The sequence below is a fragment of the Neoarius graeffei genome, chromosome 18 (genome assembly GCF_027579695.1).
Source record: "Neoarius graeffei isolate fNeoGra1 chromosome 18, fNeoGra1.pri, whole genome shotgun sequence".
NCBI lineage: Eukaryota > Metazoa > Chordata > Actinopteri > Siluriformes > Ariidae > Neoarius > Neoarius graeffei.
Genome location: NC_083586.1, coordinates 18,475,997 through 18,499,741, shown reverse-complemented (window position 1 = coordinate 18,499,741; position 23,745 = coordinate 18,475,997). Strand labels below are relative to the sequence as shown.

General features: G+C 42.5%; 2 protein-coding genes across 6 annotated transcripts in view; both read left to right on the top strand.

Moving 5' to 3' along the window:
* The window catches only part of gtf3c3 (general transcription factor IIIC, polypeptide 3), a 30,362-nt gene extending 20,483 nt beyond the window's left edge, over nt 1–9,879 (top strand). For both annotated transcript variants that reach the window (XM_060898481.1, XM_060898482.1), the window contains 5 exons: nt 1,049–1,274; nt 1,439–1,629; nt 1,738–1,862; nt 3,787–3,939; nt 9,575–9,879. In XM_060898481.1, the coding sequence (XP_060754464.1) occupies nt 1,049–1,274; nt 1,439–1,629; nt 1,738–1,862; nt 3,787–3,939; nt 9,575–9,697 (818 nt within the window). In that variant the 3' untranslated portion in view covers nt 9,698–9,879. The remainder of the gene's footprint in view (nt 1–1,048; nt 1,275–1,438; nt 1,630–1,737; nt 1,863–3,786; nt 3,940–9,574) is intronic.
* Nucleotides 9,880–17,050: 7,171 nt separating this feature from the next.
* The window catches only part of hecw2b (HECT, C2 and WW domain containing E3 ubiquitin protein ligase 2b), a 139,403-nt gene continuing 132,708 nt past the window's right edge, over nt 17,051–23,745 (top strand). The window contains exon 1 of one of the 4 annotated variants that reach the window (XM_060898475.1): nt 17,051–17,569. The gene's annotated coding sequence lies outside the window, so the exon portion shown is untranslated. The remainder of the gene's footprint in view (nt 17,570–23,745) is intronic. The other 3 variants (XM_060898476.1, XM_060898477.1, XM_060898478.1) reach the window with 3 other exon arrangements.

Below are 23,745 nucleotides of genomic sequence, written 5' to 3'. Positions count from 1 at the left end.
GTTCCACTGGCAGCAAAACAGCCCCAGAGCATGATGATCCTACCACCACCACCAGCTGGTACAGTGTCCCTCTGTACATGGTGGTCATTGTGGCCAAACAACTCAATCTTTGTCTCATCTCCCCATACAGCTTTCCTCCAGAAGGCTTTTTCTTTGTCCGTGTGGTCAGCTTCAGACTTTAAGCTTGAAGGTGTCAGTTTTGGAGCAGGGGGTTATTTCTTGGATAGCAGCCTCTTAGTCCATGGTGATCTGAACTGTAGACAGTGATCCATCAGCTTCCAGTTCATGGCAGGGCTGTGCCATGGTGGTTCCCAGGTTGTTCCTGACCATCCAAACCAATTTCCTTTCAGCTGAGGGTGGCAGTTTGGGTTTTCTTGAAGCAAAGTGGCTTGGCAAAGTGACTGCACCTCGCAATAACTTGCATACAATTGTCTTGGAATTTGCACTTGTTTAGAAATGGCTCCAAGAGACATTCCGGAGATGTGTATATCTGTGATGCTCTTTCTCAGATCTGCACTGAGCTCCTTGGACTTTCCCATTTTACTGTGTGTTGGTCAGTCCAATGAGTGCTGTAAACAAACTCTTTTTATGAAGGCACAGAGAAGCTACCAGCTTAAGAGGCCTTGGCAAGATAAAAGACATTTTGGAAATTTCAGCACCTCTGAATTAATAATCTGTCAGCATATTGTTGATTTCAGAAAACCCAAAGAAAATTAAAACTTGTGCACCAAATTCTAGTGTTTTTTTTTTTAATTAAAGCTGTATGCTGTACAATCATTCTGCCACAGAAAAAGAACAGTTCAGAGAAATTACTGAAAGCCCAAATATTGCGGTGACATTCATATCCAAGATGACATTCGTGCCACTGTATGTAAACTTCTCACCACAGCTGTGTCTGTGTTTTGAAATAACCTGTTGAAATCCAGTAAAAGCTTCCGATGTTCCTTACTGGATAAACGTTACGTTATTCCTGACTTTTTGGAGCACTTGGTTGAATTTTGTCAGTCTCACGAGGTAGTGTAATGATATTTTTTGTGTTTTTCTGAAGGAAAAACGAGCGTGCTGTCTCGGGAGGACTGGTGGAACCTGCTGCTGAGCTGCCTCGACGTGCTGTGCGAGGAGAAACGCTTCACCGAAGCCGAGCTCCTCGTCGACTCTTCGCTCGAGTTCTACTCGTTCTACGACGACCGCGTCAAACGCAAAGAGCTCGAGTACCTGGGCCTGAGCGCCGCCTTCCTGGACCGCAATTTCCGAAAAGCGTACGACTACATTAGGTGAGCGCTTCGCTTCAGAAGATCCTCCGTCATATTCAAAGAAAAACCGGTTCATCGTAATGACTTCTGTTCTGTTCTTCAGGAGTTCCTCTAGCACTTTTTTTTGCAAGTGTATCTTTGAGAAAGTACACTAAAAGCTGCTCAGCCGTGTGTGTGTGTCTTAGGTTGATGCTGATGTGCACTGTGGAGAGAGCTCAGCTGTGGAACATCTTCAGCCAGGTGACGCTGCACTCGCAGGACGGTCGCCATCACCGCTTCTGCCTGCGCCTCATGCTGAAGAACCCCGAGAACCACGCGCTCTGCCTGCTCAACGGCCACACGTCGCTCGTCTCCGGGACCTTCAAACACGCACTCGGTACGGCTCAGAACTCTCACGACTGAGTCATGCGGTGTCCATTTTATTATCCGTGTGCGCGCCGTTGTCTAAGTCTCTGTTTGTTCCTTTGTTTTCTGTGGTGAGCAGGTCAGTATATGCAGGCGTTCAGGAATCAGCCGTGCCACCCTCTGCACAGCCTGTGTGTGGGCCTCACGTTCTTTCACATGGCCTCGCAAAAGTTTGTCGTCAAGAGACACCCGCTGGTGCTACAGGTACGTGCTTGAAACAAATGCGTCGGTAAGGAGTTAACCCAGAGCCTAATATAGGGTGCGTAACACGCGATAATACGCATTTTTTATCTGTCTGTCGCACATCCACTTTTTGGGCGCGAGAGTGATATCACGTATCTGTTCATTTTGTCACGCATTTATAAGTAGAGCGTGTAGTCGCGTTTTACTGAATCTTGTGCGTATCAATTTGTCAGCACCCGCTAGCAAGCACTGCGGTAAATACAGCGTTGTTTACACACCGATCGGAAAATATTGGAAAGGACCGAAGTATTCCGAATGGTTTATTTAGCGGGTAAAACAGTTTTGTGAACTATTATATCATTGGTCACTGAACCGGAAGACAGTGTATCTCAATCAATCGTGTGAAGTGTTTTAAAAATACCCAAAAGCACACGGCATATCGTTCTGTCTCATCCAAACATAACATTCAGAGCCTCCAGGATTTCGCGATTTGCAACATCAACGCAAATTCAACCAATCCCCGCGAATTCAGGGCGGTGTTGCAATTCTATCCAACTTTCCTGCAAATTTGACCAATCGTTGGCGTCGTCTTGCGGTGACGTCGACAAACTACCTTCCGCCTTACTTCCGTGTATACGTTCAAGAGAAGCAGCATGTGCGCAGTGTTGCCAGATTGGGCGGTTTTAAGTGCATTTTGGCGCGTTTTGAACAGATTTAGGCTGGAAAACGTCAGCAGTATCTGGCAACACTGCATGATGTGCGAGTCAGTGTTTATATAGGCTTAAATTCTGTTACTGAAAGTGTGTTATGTTTACAGTGAAGGACTGTGTGCACTTTATTTTTTTTTTACTTAATACAAGAAATTAATGGATGCCAACATTTTTGCCAAAATGGTATTTTATTTTCCATTGTTTAGGCAGCTTCAGCATCATACTGTCAGATTCTGTTCAAATTGTTTTTTTTCTTCTATGAAGCCTGAGCCATTTATTTTATTAGTTTATAATTATTGTTTAATTTAGTCTTCAGGAGCGACTGCCTGCACACAGTACTAGTATTAATAGTTTTTTTTTCTTACATGAAAGCTGAGGCATTTATATTATATTTTAAGGTAACTTCATGTTGTGCTGTGAGGTTCTCTGCACTTTAACTTTTGAACCAACAGGAGCATTTGGATAAGTAAAGCCTATTTTTCTGCATTTTTGTAGTCCTGGTAATCTTACACATTCTACATGATTGCTAGTTTGTTTGTTTTTTTGAGTAATTTGTTTAATTTTTCTTGTTGAAAGTTCAATTTAGTATGATGTTAATGATATTCTAAAAGTAAAGATTAATAAAACTGTTCTGTTTATAGATGTACTCTTGAAAATATCTACCAATGTATTACTTATTTTTCTGTCCCCACTAACTGGAACAAATGAGGGATATTTTTACCCATGTTAATATTTTCTGTCCCCTGTTTCTACAACTAGTGAGGGATCCGTCCCCTATTTTCAAATTCCTAGATTAGGCTCTGTAACCGGAACGTACTGAGTTTCCGCATAAATTATTCACAATGTGGTCAGAGCTTCACCAGAACAATCTGATTGAACTGATAACGCATCCCGGATATAACTTGGAAGCATTCGCGTTTGAGGTGAACCGCCCGCGAGAAGACGTCTTAGAAGATTTGTGCACCTCTGCATGAAAGCTTTTTTTTTTTTTTTTTACAAATGGAGGAAATTCAATACTCCTGCTCTGCTCCCTGGGAGTGGGCATCCTCTGTAAAGATCACACTGAGAATCCGCAGCATGCAAACTAATTGAAGTGTCAAAGAACGCTTAGGATTTGCCGAAATCTGTAGAACTTCTTGTCCACTTTTTTTGGACTGCACAGCAATACTAAATCTGTGGAACTGTGAAGCACGGTGGTGGGAGCATCCTGATCCAGTTTTGTGTGTGTTTTGCAGGGTTTCTCCTTCCTGTGGCGTTACATGGAGTTCAGAGGTCAGTGCCAGGAGAGTTTGTATAATTTAGGTCGTGCTCTACATCAGCTGAGTCTGACCCACTTGGCCATCCACTATTATCAGAAAGCCCTCAGCTTCCCGCCCCTCAAACTGGAGGTCAGTACAACAGCAACAGCAGGGCGGTAAAATGAAATTGTTCAAGGTAGTGAAAGGAAAAGTGTACAGTAATTAAACGAAGACGATGATAAATGGATTAAAAAAGGCATTAAAGTGTACCGGTACTGGTCATGCTTACAACATTAATCGTGCTTTAAGTATTCCTTAAAAACAAAAGACGCACACGTTCAGTCGGGGGAAGAAAAAAAAACACTGTAAAAGCACTTTTGTGGACAATTTTATTCCGTGAATTACCCGCGGAGGCAGAACCGCCGCCGGCCAGATGTGGCGTACAGTCGTTGACGTGTAATTGATCTTTATTTTATGGCGCACACACACATATATATATTTATTTATTTATTTTACTTCATAGCATTATGTGCAAGTAGATTTGGTTGTATGTTAGGGTCGAGAGCTTCTCTGGCAAAGCTTGGCAGGTTTAGAACGAGTAGGTCGTGCATTTAGATAAATATCTTCGAGTTTTTTATCATACAAGCCTGATAAACATAATAATAAGTTAAATTTATATAGCGCCTTTCAAGAAACCCAAGGACACTTTACAATTATAGACAAGGAAAATAAATAAATAAATAAAAAAGTCCACCAAGTAGAGGTCAGGATGTAATTCCCGTGGTGTAGCAGCCACAGTCCCACCAAAAGGCGCACAAAAACGAGTCCCACATCTCCAGCACCGCCACCGTGACACCATCAGCAACATCGCTCAAACACCACGCCATGGATCCACACAGCGAGCACAGAAACTCCGCCACGCAGAGCGCTGGTACATCCCAAACCGCCTGCATAGCCGCCGCGACACCACCGAGCAACATCGCTGGGAACATCACGCCAAGCGTTAAAGCACAGAGTGCTGGACAACCACGATGTAAAATGAGCAACGAGCTCACTGCAGTCCATAGCTGGGAGCGCAGGCATCACCCACAGCGAACCAAGGCCTGGAGGGAACCGACGCCCAAAACTGGGTCTGGAGCTACACCACAACCGGCGGACAAAACACTCAAACATCAAACTACACACACACACACACACACACAAAATAAATAAATAAAATGAAAATAGAAAAAAAATAAAAATAAAATAAAAAAAAAGCTCTGGTGAGAAGCGGCAGCCAGAACGTGCACGATGTACTCTCAACCGGAAACGGAAAAAAAAGACAGGACAGAAACTTTATACTTTCCACTTTTCCTATGTGCCCACTGGCAAATAATACCAGGTCGAAGCGGTCTTAATATTGTGTTGCATAGCAACGTGCATGCATGATGTTCTTAATACTGTTGTATTACATGTAATAAATTTATGAGCTAGTTTATTGTATTTCATTGATAAATAATTAAATCAACAAGCTAAATTTAAACAAAAGTATAGCGTGTGTGGTTTGTGTGTCTAGCAAGTACAAATGTACATGTAATACAACGTAAAAAACAATATAACTTTAAGTTTTCATTTAAACTTGTAATAGAATTAATCATAATTAAAACCATACCATTTTTAAATGTAAACCATACAGCAAACTTCCACAAGTCATTGAAACAAGAAATTGAAATCTCGTTCTGAATACTCCTTCATAATTAGGCCACACCAATTTAATTAGTTGGTTCTCGGAATCGCCGCTTGAAAAAAAAAATGCAAAATGAAAAAATCGAAATCAAACTCCCGCCAGCAGAAAAGGTCACGTGACGCCGAAAACCAATCAAATCGCCCCTTTCACTTTAGGTAAAGACTTGTGGAAGAAGCATGCCTGTGGAGGGGAATCCTGCAAAGCCTGTGTTTGTGATTGTTAGGATATTCAGCGAACAGAAGCGTAAAATCTTTGACAGGTGTGTTGAAATTCTGTTTACTGGTTTGCCTGTATTGTTTGGTCTATTTCCACCGCTAATTTTACCATCAGAGCATATTTAAAATTTTATTTTTATTTCACCCGCTCGCTTCATATTTTTCCTGAAAAAAATCCGAAAAATTAAAATAAAAAAATTAATTAAATCGGCGTGGCCTTATGACACTTTTAACAACTTGAACTTTTTCTATTTTAATCGATCTACTAAAGCTCACTTCACACCTCGTTGCATAGATTACCTGCGTTTTGCCAATTCCAAACTTTTCTGCTAGCTGACACTGACTTTTACCCGCACTTTTGTTAATCGGATCAATTTTTTCTTTCAAAGACAACTCATTACATTTTCTACTCATTGTCGTACAAGTCGATCTTAATTTTGCAGCATGACGTAAACCGGATGTCGTGAAAGCTCTTGTGCCCCGTGTTTTGACACGACGGGGGGCGCTCGTATTTTTGAGGTTTAATTACGTTGATTTTCGACGGGTGGGACTGAAATTAATGGTCGTAATACGCAATATTGAGGTGGTCGCATTATTGAAGGCCGCGACCAATGAAATATATAAGCAAGCAATCGGGACCGTGAAAAACTGTTCGTAATTTTGAAGTGGTGGTAGCATGAGGTTTCACTGTATTTAGTTTTTAATTTCCCTACACTACCGTTCAAAAGTTTGGGGTCACCCAGCCAATTTTGTGTTTTCCATGAAAAGTCACACTTTTATTTCCCACCATAAGTTGTAAAATGAATAGAAAATATAGTCAAGACATTTTTCTGGCCATTTTGAGCATTTAATCGACCCCACAAATGTGATGCTCCAGAAACTCAACTCATCTCATCTCATTATCTCTAGCCGCTTTATCCTTCTACAGGGTCGCAGGCAAGCTGGAGCCTATCCCAGCTGACTACGGGCGAAAGGCGGGGTACACCCTGGACAAGTCGCCAGGTCATCACAGGGCTGACACATAGACACAGACAACCATTCACACTCACATTCACACCTACGGTCAATTTAGAGTCACCAGTTAACCTAACCTGCATGTCTTTGGACTGTGGGGGAAACCGGAGCACCCGGAGGAAACCCACACGGACACGGGGAGAACATGCAAACTCCACACAGAAAGGCCCTCGCCGGCCCCGGGGCTCGAACCCAGGACCTTCTTGCTGTGAGGCGACAGCGCTAACCACTACACCACCGTGCCGCCCCCGCTCCAGAAACTCAATCTGCTCAAAGGAAGGTCAGTTTTATAGCTTCTCTAAAGAGCTCAACTGTTTTCAGCTGTGCTAACATGATTGTACAAGGGTTTTCTAATCATCCATTAGCCTTCTGAGGCAATGAGCAAACACATTGTACCATTAGAACACTGGAGTGAGAGTTGCTGGAAATGGGCCTCTATACACCTATGGAGATATTGCACCAAAAACCAGACATTTGCAGCTAGAATAGTCATTTACCACATTAGCAATGTATAGAGTGGATTTCTGATTAGTTTAAAGTGATCTTCATTGAAAAGAACAGTGCTTTTCTTTCAAAAATAAGGACATTTCAACGTGACCCCAAACTTTTGAACGGTAGTGTACATCAGATGAAACATAAAACTTGTCACCTTCCTCTGTCACACCGGAGTCGGAGCGCTGAGTGCCCACTTACATGTTCATAAAGGACGATTCACAGGCCACGTGTCCGAAATCGCTCCCTATTCGCTTTATAGGGCACTATGCCATTTTGTAGTGCTCACTATCCAAAACGATAGTGAGGATTATTTCCACCCTATATAGCGCACTCAAAGTATCCTACAACTAGTGCTGTCAAGCGATTAAAATATTTAATCGCGATTAATGTCGCGACTGTCATAGTTAACTCGCGATTAATCGCACATTTTTGTCACATGAAAAACCATTGTAATTCTCTTATCAGCATAAAAATGTGAATGGGCTTGCTTTGTACCAATGTTTTTTTTTTTTATCGCAAAGCATAACACGTCTTGACACAACCACTGCAAAGTGAAACCTAAGCCGAGCACCGGGGCTGGCAAGAGAACCATGAGTGAAATGATCTACTGTTTGAGTTAGTCTACAACTCTAATCAGAGAGACAGGTTACACAGTGACAGTAGGCTTGACATGCTTGATTATAATATAAAGTACACTATTATATTAAGTTTAAGTTGTTCGTTGATAAATATTGCATTGAATCTGATCTTTACTGTTTCAGCTCACTTGACACATTTTGTACTTTTACACTTTCTGCCTGTTGATGCGTCGCGCTGTCCAATCAGAGGCGGCCAAATTTGCATATTACAGGAAGGATTTCTGGGATAGCATTGAGTTTACAGTTCAGAGGGATCTGGCTTCTTTAGACGCTGTCTTCTTAAAACTGAATAAATATTTAAAAAGAGCCAAATGAGCCAGTCTTTTGAACGGCTCTTTTCAAAGAACGGATCACAAAGATGCGGATCCCATCAAAGAGCCATAAATCCCATCTCTACTAGCGCGTCCTGCCTGCGCTGGTTCTTTGGGGGGGGAAGGCAGAGGACTCTGGCTGTGTGGGGCGTGGCATTACAGTCTAGCTGCTATCGTTTTTCTAAGCAAAGTCTCTGTTCCAAGTTCCTGGCAGTTTCAAAAGCTTATGAAAAACCTACATCATGTCACAGAGCGTTAATCTCGCGATAAAAAAATTATCGCCGTTAAAATTGAGTCAAGTTAACGCGTTAATAACGCGACATTTTTGACAGCACTACCTACAACGCATCACGAAAAGTAGTGTACGACCAATGGTCAGTAACCAAAGCAATATATCCCATCATGCATTGCGGTCGCGCTGAAAGCAATCAAATTAAAAGTCTCAAATTTGATTTAATAAAAGGCAGCGGCAAAGAATAAAGTATTCAGCCTTGATTTAAAAGAACTGAAAGATGCAGCTACTTTGTATTGATTAATGTGGGAAATACACTCAGTGTAATATGGATTTATCACAAAAATACATGCACGTATTTATTATTTTGAAAACCAACCAGCAGACTGATCTGGCACGTTTTAATCGTGCGACAGCAATGACGTAAATACCAGCGTGACTGAGTAGTGTCCGAAAGCGTTTTTTTCATTTTACCAATGTATAGTCCTCTATATAGAAATTCCCTAGATAGGGAGTAGTGAGCGATTTCGGACACAGGCTTGATTATGGCTTTCACTCTTTCGGATTCGATTGGTTTCTCTTTCGCGGTGGGAACGCCCACCGCAAACAGGATAAAATCTGTCCGATATAGTTCGGGCTATTTGGAGGTAAAACTTGTTGCGAGATGGCGCGCGGATTTTATGCGCTTTGGATGATTCAGGACAGCGATTCGTTTCAGTCTTGAGACCTGCGACACTGATGATGAACGCTCGAGTAAGTGTAAATATTTCTTCTATTTCTTAGATCGGTTGATAATGTGTTCTCTCAGACAATCGGACAAACCAACGACTGTGCGTCACTACCGGTGCCGGAACAGCCCATGAAGGAGGCAACGTGTCGCTGACCATGCCTGACTGCCGGAGCAGTGACTTAAAACTCGCGTGTACTTGACAAGAGCTTATGATGAATGCTATATGACGGAACCACTGGTGTCATACGGGATCTTTTGAAATAGCTAGTAGTTAAAATCCACTACAGGTACACTTTTAAAATGCCTTACGCACTGATGATTTCCTCACGTGCTTTAAAATGGATAAAGACTAATTTCAAACTTCTTACGAGTGATATTGAGAATATGATACTGTAATACGAGCATCTCTGTGGTTGTGTTTCAGGGCATTGAGGACGATCAGGTGGACCTGCGCAGGGAAATCGCCTTCAATCTTTCACTTATATACCAAGCTAGTGGCAACAAGGAAATGGCCCGCTACTACATACACACATATTGTGTTATCTGAGTGTGTGTGTGTGTGTGAGAGAGAGAAAGACTAGGGCCAAAATGTTTGTATAATACTAATTTCTACTTTAATAAAGCTATTTATTTTTGTTGGTACTACAGGGGGGTTTGGAGTTACGGTATGGATTTCACCACATGGAAGTGCTGGATGTCAAAAACATTAAATTCACACCATTGCTGGAATATTTGACCCAGTTGGCACTTTTTTTTTTTCAACACCATGAGATGTTATTTAAACGTAGACACAACATATCTGGAAAAGAACCAAAAGACAGAAAGTAATAAACAAAGCTTTCTAAAATTAGATTTTTGGAGGAATTCATGAAACTTGGCAGTACTCTTTGAGCCCGCCCCCATTCCTAACTGTGTACACACAACTCCGCCCCCAGAATCGAGAGTTCGTGTTAACAAGGCCTGGTCATGGGATGAATCATCATGAGTGCCTTGGTTATCCTTTTTGTTTTGATAAATATTTTTATTTTATTGATTGCATTTACTTGAGTCCTTGTGTAAAGCCAGCAATTCGAAGCTTTATCTGGATTGCATTTAAATAACTGTCCACGAACAACATCGTGATTCTGTGTCCTGCTTCATCTCCTTCACCCGTAACCCATGTTGAAAAGGAAAGTGGTGTTTCAGTTTTTATCCCTCACTGGCTGAAAGGCCCAAAGGGGGATTATGTCCACCCGTCTGTCCATCTGTCCGTCCCGGGAAGGGCGCTTACCTTCTGAAATCAACTCCTCTCACAACTTTTGGAGGAATTTCACCAAACTTGGCAGGATTCTTTGTTATATGCCGGTAATACGCATATTATAATTTCGTTACATTCAGTCACATTTTACCAGCATTACAGCCCCTGATTAACAAAATTATAATTTGACAATTTCACGAGAGTATGTTTTCCTTCTGAAATCAATTCCTCTCACAATTTTTGGAGGAATTTCACGAAACTTAGCAAAAGGCCTTGTTATATGTCGGTACTATGCATATTTTTATTTTGTTCAATTTGGTCGCATTTTACCAGAGTTCCAGCCCTCGATTAACAACCTTGTACTTTCACAATTTCATGAAGGTGCGCTCGCCTTTTGACATCAACTCCTCTTACAATTTTTGGACGAATTTCTCGAAGCTTGGGTAAAAGGCCTTGTTATATGACGGTAATACGCAGATTGCGATTTACTTTCGTTTGTGAAAATTTTCCCAGAGTTTTGACCCTTGATTAAATAATTTGTAGTTTGACAATTTCATGAGGGTGTACGTTCTTCTGAAATCAACTCCTCGCACAATTTGTGGAGGAATTTCACCAAACTTGGCAAAAGGCTTTGTTATATGACAGTTGTACGCAGATTAAAATTTCATTTAATTTGGGCAAATTTTACCAGAGTTATACTCTTGATTATTAACAAACTTTGGCAATTTCATCAAGGTGTGCTTGCTTTCTGAAATCAACTCCTCTCAAAATTTTTGGAGGAATTTCACAAAACTTGGCAGGATTCTTTGTTACACGTTGGTAATACGCATATTGCAATTTCGTTCAATTTGATGACATTTTACCAGCGTTACAGCCCTTGATTAACAAAATTATACTTCATGAGAGTGTGTTTTCCTTCTGAAATCAACTCCTCTCACAATTTGTGGAGGAATTTCACCAAACTTGGCAAAAGGCTTTGCTATCTGCCAGTTATACGCGGATTGAAATTTCGTTTAATTTGGGCAAATTTTACCAGAGTTATACCCTCAATTTATAAACAAACTTGTTCTTTGGCAATTTCATCAAGGTGTGCTTGCTTTCTGAAATCAACTTCCTTCAGAATTTTTATCCCCTGCTGGCTGAAAGGCCTGAAGGGGGATTATATCATGGCGATGTCCATTCATCCATCCGTCCCGGGAAGGATACTCACCTTCTGAAATCAACTGTCACAATTTTTGGAGGAATTTCACCAAACTTGACAGGATTCTTTGTTATACAGTCAAGTTGGAAAGTCTGCACACCCCTTTCACCTTCTCCATGTTTTATTACGTTACAGACTTGTTCTACGAAAGATTTTCATTTTTTGTCTCAAAATTCTACACAAAATGGTCCATAATGGCAAAGTGAAAGCAGGTTTTTAGACATTTGTGTTAATTTATTAAAAATGAAAATGTAAAATATGTGTACACAAGTGTGCACACCCTTTGATATGACACCCAAAAGTGCGCTGAGGTGCATTTTGTTTCCACTGATGCTGTTTGAGATGTTTCTACAACTTAATTGGAGTCCGCCTGTGGTAAATTCAGTTGATTGGATGTGATTGGGGATTGCCAAGACCTGCCTATATAAGGTCCCACAGTTGACCGTGCTTGTCAGCGCAAACTCCCAGCCATGGGGTCAAAGGGATTATCTGCAGACTTCAGAAAGAGGATTGTGTCAAGGCATAGATCTGGAGAAGGGTACAGAAAAATTGCTGCAGTTTTACAGGTCCCAAAGAGCCCAGTGGCCACCATCATTTGTAAATGGAAGAAGTTTGGAACCACCAAGAATCTTCCTAGACCTGGCTGCCTGGCCAAACCGAGCGATCGGGGAAGATGGGCCTTGGCCAGGGAGGTGAGCAGGAACCCGAGGGTCACTCTGATAGAGCTCCAGCGTATCTTTGTAGAGATGGGAGAACCTTTCAGAAGATCAACCATCCATGCAGCACTCCACAAATCAGGCCTTTATGGTAGAGTGGCCAGATGGAAGCCACTCCTTAGTAAAAGGCACGACAACCCGCTTGGAGTTTGCCAAAAGGCATCTAGAGGACTCTCAAACCATGAGAAACAAGATTCTCTGGTCTGATGAAATCAAAATGTAACTTTTTGGCCTGAATACCAAGCATCACTTGGTATTCACTTGGAGGAAACCAGGCACCACTCATCACCTGGCTAATGCCATCCCTACAGTGAAGCATGGCGGTGGCAGCATCACAATGTGGGGATGTTTTTCAGCAGCGGGAACAGGGCGACTAGTCCTGATAGAGGGAAAGATAAATGCAGCTAAGTACACCAAGATCCTTGAAGAAAACCTGCTCCAGAGTGCTCTGGACCTCAGACTGGGTCGAAGGGTTACCTTCCAACATGACAATGACCTGAAGCACACAGCTAAGAGAACAAAGGAGTGGCTTCGGAGAAAGTCTGTGAATGTCCTTGAGTGGCCCAGCCAGAGCCCAGACCTGAATCCAATTGAACATCTGTGGAAGGAGCTGAAAATGGCTGTGTACCGATGCTCCCCATCCAAGCTGACGGAGCTTGCAAGGATATGCCAAGAGGAATGGGCAAAAATGTCCAGAAACAAGTGTGCCAAGCTCGTACCTTCTTTCCCAAGATGCCTTGAAGCTGTAATTGCTACCAAAGGTGCATCAACCAAGTATTAGGCGAAGGATGTGTATAGAAATGTAACCCCTAAATAACCTATTTTTTGTCAGTAAAATAAAATTACATATTTTCTAAAAACCTGCTTTCACTTTGTCATTATGGGCTATTTTGTTACGACAAATGAACTCAATCTCTTGTAGAATAAGTCTGTAACATAATAAAATGTGGAGAAGGTGAAATTTTGTTAATTCAGTTTCATTTTACCAGAGTTATGGCATAGTTGCCAGTGGGGGATGTTGTGCTCTCAGAGCACTCTTGTTTGAAAGCACAGTAGGTTTTTCGCTTGCAGTAGAGTTACCTGGCTGCGCTGGGCACGTGCTGATTTCAGACTGAAATGTGGGTGGAGTGGAGGAGGGTTAGGAAGTGTCAGTAAAATGACTGATTAACACAAAGCTTATGCAAAAACAATCATTCATTAATTCCAGGCTGTAACATCCATCCATTATCTGTAGCCACTTATCCTGTTCTACAGGGTCGCAGGCAAGCTGGAGCCTATCCCAGCTGACTACGGGCGAAAGGCGGGGTACACCCTGGACAAGTCGCCAGGTCATCACAGGGCTGACACATAGACACAGACAACCATTCACACTCACATTCACACCTACGGTCAATTTAGAGTCACCAATTAGCCTAACCATACCGTGAATTGGCCTAGGGGTTAGTGTGTCTGCCTCTCGATCGCGAGTTCTACTCACGGTCGGGTCATACCAAAGACCATCATAAAAATGGTGCCTAAAGCCGTCTGGCAAGGCATGCTGCAATACAGATGTGAATGGGGAGTCAAACTCTCGCGGTTACCAGAGGACTAACCCTAGCTATGTAATCGGTGAGAGGCAGACGGCTACAGAAACTGAGATCGGCACTGCCCTATGCGCCACATGGCGTGGGAAGGACTTTGATTTTTTTTCTTCTTCTTTGAAGTAGCCTAACCTGCATGTCTTTGGACTGTGGCGGAAACTGGAGCGAAATCCAGACAGACACGGGGAGAACATGCAAACTCCACACAGAAAGGCCCTCGCCGGCTGCTGGGCTCAAACCCAGAACCTTCTTGCTGTGAGGCGACAGTGCTAACCACTACACCACCGTACCGCCCCGGCCATAACACATTTTTCTAAACAGGTTTCCAAAGCCACATGTGATGCAAACAGCTTCAGCTACTATTTTTAAAATCATGCTTCACATGTTTTCCAGGAACTAAGCCTACGAGTAAAAATATTTTTTTAACGTGTATGCAAATATGCACACAAAAAACAGACTGAGTGTATTAGTATAGGTAATCGTATGGAGCCGAGTAAAATTAAGGAATAATTTCACGAGCAATTTTGAAATTTGCGACTCGGGCAATTGCAAAACTTTGAAATCACGAGTGAAATTGATCTTTAATTTGACGAAGAACCATACGATTACTTGTTCATAATTAGAATATATAGGGCCAAATTCATACTTCGGAAGCCATTCAAGTTCACTAGAATGCCACTGGAGAGTCGTTTATTTGTCTTTCGGCGGCCCATTTCTTAAACAAGGAAAGCTAAAAATGCGTACTTTTTTTGGTATTTTCATTTTCGCTTGCAGCTTTCAATTGGTTTATCGTTTCTTCGTCAAATATAGCGAAATGTGGCATTGCTGAGTCAGCAGAGTCAGCCATCTTGTCGACAGAACTTGCTCATTTTTGTCACCGTAACCAAGCAACGAACTAGCCAATAGCATTTCAGAAATATGGCCGTGTTCAGGAAAAAAGCCATAACACGTTTTTGTAAACAGGTTTCCAAAGCCACATGTGATGCAAACACAGCTTCAGCTGCTATTTTTAAAATCGTGCTTCACATGTTTTCCAGGAAATAAGCCTACTAGTGAAAATATTTAACGTGTATGTAAATATACGTTTTAAAAAAAAACCAGACTAAGCGTATTAGTATCGGTAATTGTATGGAGCTGAGTAAAATTAAGGAATAATTTCACGAGCGATTTTGAAGTTCGTGACTCGGGCAATTGCAAAACTTTGAAATCACGAGTGAAATGGATCCTTAATTTGACGAAGAACCATACGATTACTTGTTTATAATTAGAATATATAGGGCTAAATTCATATTCAAGTTCACTAGAATGCCACTGGAGAGTCGTTTATTTGTCTTTCTGCGGCCCATTTCTTAAACACGGAAAGCTAAAAATGCGTACTTTTTTTGCTATTTTCATTTTTGCTTGCAGCTTTCAATTGGTTTATCGTTTCTTCGTCAAATATAGCGAAACACGGCATTGCTGAGTCAGCAGAGTTAGCCATTTTGTCGACAAAATTTGCTCATTTTTGTCACCGTAACCAAGCAACGAACTAGCCAATAGATAGTTTTCACATGACGTCATAGAGTCGGGGTCACTGAGCACACATTGTAGCGCGCGAGTTACATTCATTTATATATTATTTACATTTATAGTTACATTACTACTATTTAAAGCTAGCAGTGGTGCAAACTTGTATTCACGGCTGTCGTAATAGGTCAGATGATGACGTCAAGTGGAGCTTTTATGGAATTCCCACTGTACGGGAGCACGAAGGCGAGCAAACAAAGAAACTCAGCATACAAAGGAGAAATCTATGGCTTGCGAGAATCAACCGCAAGGATTATCAGCCTTCCAAACACAGCAAAGTCTGCTCCGATCATTTTATAAGTGGTAAGTTGTTTAAATAAACAATCAATTGTGTTTAAGTTTGTTTTTGGAAACCAAAACATCATGTGAACAATCTCTGGAGGATGCCTAACTGGAACCGCTGAGTGTACGTTTACATTGTAATGTACACTTAATATCGCTCGTTTGTCACGTTTCTATTTGACACTTGTCACTTCACTCACGCAAGGGTCATTTTTGAAAAACATTTTAGGTCTATTCTGTATGATTTCATTTGTGTTTGGGATGCAAACAGCGCGCCTTTTGGCGGATGCCACCTGAATCGCGCAGATCCGTTTTTTTTTTTTAGGGGTGGCGTTGGAGTGTCTGATTCTAATTTCAAAGTAAATTCTGTATTAAAATTACTAAATAAGCAAATCCGTTACAGTCCATGAAACAGGAAGTATAAGGATGAGAAAAAAACAGTTTAAATCGGGAAGCTGCGCACATTTGCGCAGCCCGAGCGGTGTGCAGGACTGCAGCTTCCCGATTTAAACTGTTTTTCTCATCCTTATACTTCCTGTTTCATGGACTGTAACGGATTTGCTTATTTAGTAATTTTAATACAGAATTTACTTTGAAATTAGAATCAGACACTCCAACGCCACCCCTTAAAAAAAAAAAAAATCGGATCTGCGTGATTCAGCCGTGAAAAAGGCGGCATCCGCCAAAAGGCGCGCTGTGCATATATAAAGTTGTATATATCAGACAGCCTTTAAAGTTTGATGAAGTCAGTTTCAGGCTTTAGCAGTTTCAGGCTTTGGCAGCCCTGCATAGTCACTTGAAAATGCATCTTTGTCCACTTCGTAGGGGTCAATTCCCCCAATCAAGGCCAGTCTGGCTGCATACCGTTGTCGTGCGATGTTGTCTAATGTATCTATATACTTCCGTTTGCTTGATTTTGCCGACATTGATCTTTATTTTAGAAAACTGACTATATGACTTCATAAATTCGTCCGAGATAACGTAGCCGGTAATGGCGATGGTCCGTTTTGTTTGCCCTCCAAGATGGCGGCTGGGGGGCGTTCCCCGGAATGCCGTGACGTCAGTGAAAACTATCTATAGCATTTCAGAAATATGGCCGTGTTAAGGAAAAAAAGCCCTCCTTGATTAACCAATCAGAATTGAGTAATTTGGCCCTCTGTGTTAGAGATTAAAAAAAAAAAGGTGCCCAGTTGGTCCCGCCTTATTTCTCAGGTTGCCAGGTTGATATTTTCCAACCATCATCCATAAGCTCTTTAAATCGCTTCAGTCAGCTGATTAACAGCCTCCGGCCTCCATATAACACTCTATACTCAATCATTTACACAGCACATTTGCATATTGCGCGGCGCAGGGGTTAGGTGAACCGCTGGTGAGCGGGTCGGTTTGGATCCCGGGACTCCTCTGGTGAAGGCGCTCCTCTCACAAAAGGAAGGCCGGAAACCGGAGCTGTGAGGAAACGTTCCGCTTCTCTCCTCCTCCCCCCCCCAGGCGCGCTCCCTGTGCAGCGAGGGGTTTCAGTAAGCTGAGTAACGCGCTGATGGCGGTGGTGGGATCGGGAGCGGAGCGGACCGGAGCGGAGCGGACCGGGCCGCCACTGACTGACTGAGAGGGAAAATAAAGCCCGGCCAGCAGTGAAAGCGGTTCTGTTATCGGGCGCGAGCGCGGAGGCGGGGTCTTGCCCGCGCGCGCACTCAGTGCAGGAGGCCGGGAGCGCGCGCTGCGCGAGTATTCGTGGCGGAGAAGAAAAAGCTGTGCGCGCGCAGCCGCCGGTCTCCCGGTAGCGGGATCTGGAGGATTCGGGTTTGATCTGTGCAAACACACACCGGCCCGCCGCACGGTAAGTCGCGTTAACGGTGCTGAATGCTCTGTGTGTGTGTGTGTGCGCGCGCTGCTCCCCGCCGAGCGGCCGCCGCTTACAGCCCAGCCCGCGCGCGCGCACACACACCGCTTTAACGGGGCTTTAAAACTAAAGTTCATTAATAATCATCATCATCATCATCATCATCATCATAACCTGTTTAGATATTGGGCTGATTTGAAAGATACAATAAGCTACAGGTTGATAGATAGAGATACAGCAGATGGATGATGGATGGATGATGGATGGATGGATAGCTGGATGAAGATACAGTAGATGGATGGATAGTTGGTTGGAGATACAGTAGATGGATGGATGGATAGTTGGTTGGAGATATAGTAGATGGATGGATAGTTGGTTGGAGATACAGTAGATGGATGGATGGATGGATGGATGGATGGATAGTTGGTTGGAGATACAGTAGATGGATGGATGGATAGTTGGTTGGAGATACAGTAGATGGATGGATAAATAGTTGGTTGGAGATACAGTAGATGGATGGATAGCTGGATGAAGATACAGTAGATGGATGGATAGCTGGATGAAGATACAATAGATGGATGGATAGTTGGTTGGAGATATAGTAGATGGATGGATGGATGGATAGTTGGATGGAGATATAGTAGATGGATGGATAGCTGGTTGGAGATACAGTAGATGGATGGATGGAAGGAAGGAAGGAAGGAAGGAAGGATGGATTGATAGCTGGATGGAGATACAGTGGATGGATGGATGGACAGTTGGATGGAGATACAGTAGATGGATGGATTGATAGCTGGATGAAGATATAGTGGATGGATGGATAGTTGGTTGGAGATATAGTAGATGGATGGATAGTTGGATGGAGATACAGTAGATGGATTGATAGCTGGATGGAAATACTGTGGATGGATGGATAGCTGGACGGAGATACAGTGGATGGATGGATAGCTGGATGGAGATACAGTGGATGGATAGCTGGATGGAGATGCAGTGGATGGATGGATGGATGGAGACACAGTAGATGATTGGGCAGCTGGATGGAGATACAGTGGATGGATGGATGGAGACAGTAGATGATTGGGCAGCTGGATGGAGATACAGTGGATGGATGGATCTACAGACTATACATTTCATTATATTGACACCTGGTGCCATAAAGGCGAAGTTTCCCTCCACAGTCCGCCAAATGATTGGTGTTTGATGAGTCGATCAGTATGTTCTGTTTGTAGCCTCAGATCTACAGTACTGCTCACACGTCAAATAATCCATTAAAAATGGAAATATTCGCACAATGAAAAGCCAGTTTTGCGTTCACACCTCAGTACCCCCCCGCCACCACCACACGCCTGTTTCTCATCATGTTCTTGACTCGAGTGTTGAGTGACTTTATTATTTTTTTGCCTGTCTGTCTCCTTCACTTGCTACACGTTACCTGATATAATCTCTAAATACTTATGCGCTCTCAGGTTTTTCCTCGAGTTATCCATTACAGGGTGTACAGAACTGTACTTTATAATTAGTTCAGCCTGGTTACCAGAACGCACTGATTCCTATGAAATAGTTGGAAAGTTCCACAATTTTCTGACGATCCTGAGGAAAACAAAACCAACCTGGAAAACTTGTTTTTTTTTCTCCTTTATTTACAGTTATACTAACCATGTTATAAGATTGGTCCACATTCGTGAGTCGCCTTATACGTAAATTTGCACAAAACCTTAAACAGTTTGCTCCTGTGAATGATTTCCTAATACATTTGACCACTCACTGAGGCTCAGGGAAGAAATAGAGCTCGTCCACTTCCTAAGTCCCATCAGATCCCTGGTCCTGACTAATAGCCCTGAAACGGCCGCGTTTGTCCCACGGCTTCTAACTCTATTTATTGTGGCCTGGTTCTCTTTCAGTCCAACATCCATCGTCCTAACAGATTTGCTGAAATGTCCACAGCGTGTATTGATGCTGGCTCCGTGCCCAGTCTCCATTGGACAGGTATTCCTGTTTAGTTTGCACTTCAGCACAACAGAGCAGTTGGAAAGCAGAACGTTTGAAATGCGAGATGTTTCGGGATACACCATGGATTTGAATGAATGCACAGAATTTTGGCCACTCCCTGAGCGCACGCGAAGCGACTCATCACCCAGAGTAAGCTATTGTTTAACGTGTCTTTGCACGATCTGGGTCAAATGGTGAAGAAAAAAACGCGTCTAAAAAGGTTTGGTGATTCAATGTGCTAAAACACCGCATGAGGTCATAAGGACTTGCGCGCAAAACCGTAGTACTGAACAAAAGGTCGTTAATCAACTTCCCATCAGGCCTCAAACTGAAATTGTGAACCGTCAGTTGAACTCCCAGTCACTCTTCACCCAGAACACGCAAACCTCGACCTGGGTCAAAGGAAATGTGTCTTAAAATGGCCGAGTGATGCTAAAAAAAGGCAGCTGCCACATAAGCTAAACATAACCATGAACGTCATACAGTGCCTTGCAAAAGTATTCATCCCCCTTGGTGTTTGTCCTGTTTTGTCGCATTACAAGCTGGAATTAAAATGGATTTTTGGAGGATTCGCACCATTTGATTTACACAACATGCCGAGCCGACCACTTTAAAGGTGCACTTTTTTTTTTTTTATTGTGACACAAACAATAATTAAGGTGAAAAAACAGAAATCTGGAGTGTACATAGGTATTCACCCCCCAAAAAAGTCAATACTTTGTAGAGCCACCTTTTGCTACAATTACAGCTGCAAGTCCCAAGGTGGAGGCCCCTGGATTGCAGCGTGCAGAGCTTCAAGAGCTACAGTAACACTGACAGCCAGGTTATATCCTCACGGTTTTATAGGCAATATGGCAGATTCTACCATAACAGAGGCCAGTTAAGTCCCGTCTCCTTAAATTGCTGAATTGATCATTTTGATCATTCTATTAAGTTTTTCTAGTAGCATTTGGGGTCTTGGACATTCACAGTAAATTTTAGGACAGTAGTCCTGGTAACTAATTAATAAAAGCCTGACATGACAGACGTGCTAAACGACAATAGAAACACATCGGTTTCCATCATCAAAACCTGACCGACAAACTAACGTCTACCATCATATTCTGACAGACACTCATAGCAACAAAACTGTTTCTTACATTATTAATCTGACAAATTTAGTCATAATATTAAATACCTCATCACTAGAACCAAATAATAAAATAAAATATTGAAATAAAAAATTAAATTTATTTTCAAAATTGAAATATCAACAATAATTGTCAGAACAGTGACGATAGACGCGACTGGGTCACTTTCGCGGGGAAATAACACATTGAAATGGCCTGTCGGCTGAAAGGGTCGCATCGCAAGCGGCTCTGATTTATCTCAACTTACGATAGTTTTCCTCCAGAAAAATTTAAATACGAACGCACAAATATATTCTCAATGTTTCTATCGTCAAAAATTTCTATCGTCAGGATAGCTGACTGAAAATCTGACCTTGATTTATTTGATGAAATCTAGCTGTCAGAACTCCAAGTCTTGCCCGGAAGTAAATGTCTGCTGTCACAAAAATCACGCGCAGTAGAATTTCCTCTTTGTAAGAAACAGTCGACATGTGCATTAGAGTGTGGATCGGGCCGATTTTTTCTGTCCGAGACCGACCCGCATCCGACAGAGCGATGCTCGAAACCGACCCGAGTCCGAAAGGAATTGAGATATTTGTGCCCGAGCCCGACCGAAGCCCGAAGCCATTTAAATCACACTATTTTTAGCCTACTAAAGACCCATGTATTCTGTGTGGAAAGTTTGTGTGGTTTTATCAACAAACTGAAAAGGGCATTTTGAGTCATCAACACCGGCGAGCGCTTTAAGCGCACGCTTCGAGTAAGTCTGCCAGGCTCATGTAGCCTACTCACTTAACCTAAGCAAACCAAAAATAACGGAACAGCAGAACAAATCCACAACATTCAGACAAAGGGTTCTGTTGACCTAATAAACACTAGGCCATTTAATGAAATTCAACAAATAACTGAAATAAAAATCCCGCTGTCTGTCTGCACACGTCATAAACACACACTCGCGTGTGCACCAAAATAACATAGCCACAATATTGCCGTAAAGCCATCACATAGCCTACAAACCTAACCAGGATATTATATGGGCCTAGGTCTGTAAATTAAATTAACTTCTGCTCCCAGCACGGTAACAATAGCCTATTGGCCAAACATAAATGGTTTAGGGGGATTAACAAAAACACTCACCATTCAAACAGGGAATTATTTACATTTACATGAGTCCATCCAAAGATTATGCTTATCCATATGCTTGTGGAGAAAAAGGATTGCATCAACGGTGGATGGCTTCAAGGCTGTCCTCCTCTGCTCAATTGTCCTGCCAGCAGCCCTGAAGTTGCACTTACTGCTGCTTCCATTGCACACTCAACTGCGCTGACCACGCTTTGTCGCTACATCAAATCCCGCGCACAGCTATGACGCGTATGAAGCGAAACTGGTTTAGAGTGACTGCTTTTAAATTTACACATTCATTTTACACAAAGTCTTATCGTGAGCATACAGTATGTCCAAGCCCGAGCATAATTTCTAAATATTTGTTCGAGTCCGACCGAGCCCGTCGGGTTCCGACGGGTCCCGACGGGCTTCGATCGGGTTTCCATGCCTTGATGTGCGTGGCAAGGGCTTGAATTTTGCTATCGTCAGGTAGGGTTGGGCGGTATTACGGTAAGAAGGTATCCCGAGGTATCCAAAAGTACCAACGGTATCGGTCTCATTACCGTCATTTAAAAAAAAATATATAATATCTAAATAAATATGGAGTACATGAGGTCATAATATAAAATAATAAATTGAAGATCATCCCGAATAACTGTGTGATCGTATTTTCACTAATTCTATCAATTTCCTAAAGAAGTTCTCATCGCGTGCAGGGTTGTTTATGTCGTTACCATGGCAACCCTGCGTGACATTTTGGAGTCTGACAGAAAGCTTCGCAAGAGACTGAGCCCGGGGGTGTCATGGCTCAGATGGCTAAGGCACCGTACCATAAATCCGGGGACCCGGGTTCGATTCCGACCCGAGGTTATTTCCCGATCCCGTCTCTCTCTCCCCCCGCTCATTTCCTGTCTCTCTATACTGTCCTATCTAAAAAAAATAAAGAGACTGAGACCGCGGTTGAAAGATGGCAAGTCAAGATAACGAGTTAGTGGCAAAAAAAAATACAACATCGGCAGTGTGGCAGTATTTTGGTTTCAAACCAAACGAAAAGGAAGAGCCAGCAATAATGTAAATGACCGCGCAAAATCGAAAAAAATCTAATATGTCCCCTAAGGCACACCATAGCCTGGGGTACTCCACTTCCACGAGATCTCTCCAATGAGTTGTGTTTTGAGTAGGTTACATGAGTAACAACAAGGTAAAATAATATAACGTATGACATTTGGGATGTGGGTAATAAACGTTTGAAATGTCATCTACTGAAGAAACGGAAGAAAACATCGTAGCGTAAACTGTTCGGTTTCTGGTGGGAATTAGCAATGCGCTTGCTATCTTTGTTGGGTGTGTTAAACCGTATGGATTTAAGTGGAATAATTGTAAGGAGTTATGTGATCAAGACAACGTTTTAAGCAAGGTAAGGCCATTTGATTATTAATTTCCCTGCCATGGCATGACGTGGGCCCATATGATTTTGCCTTGTGCAGCTATCACGCATTTGAATTAGGTTCGCCTCATTTGCGCTGAAGAATATGGTTTATCGCGCAGTCTAAACGGACTTGGGTGTTGGTTGATTCTTTTTCTTATTTCCCGTGCTTGAAAGGGTATGATCCTGCTCATCGTGTACTTTTTTTGATGGAGTAGGTGAAATAGTGCTGCAAATGGCGTTTCAACGCAGACATGTGTAAACGACAGTTGAATGCTATTTTCAAGATGAAGGAAGAGTTGCGTGATGCTTTGAAATATCTCTTAATCCATTCATCAATGCACAAAATTCGCTTTGCTGCTTAATCCATACCACAATGCACATAATTCGCTATGCTGCTTTTAAATAGTACATTTGAGGCATAGGCGCACGTTACACAGTAGGCCGAAACAAAATATTATTTTTTTCTCGGTAATACCGTATACCCCGGGAAAACACAGAGACAGTTTAAAGGTATCAAAATTTGGATACCGCCCAACCCTATC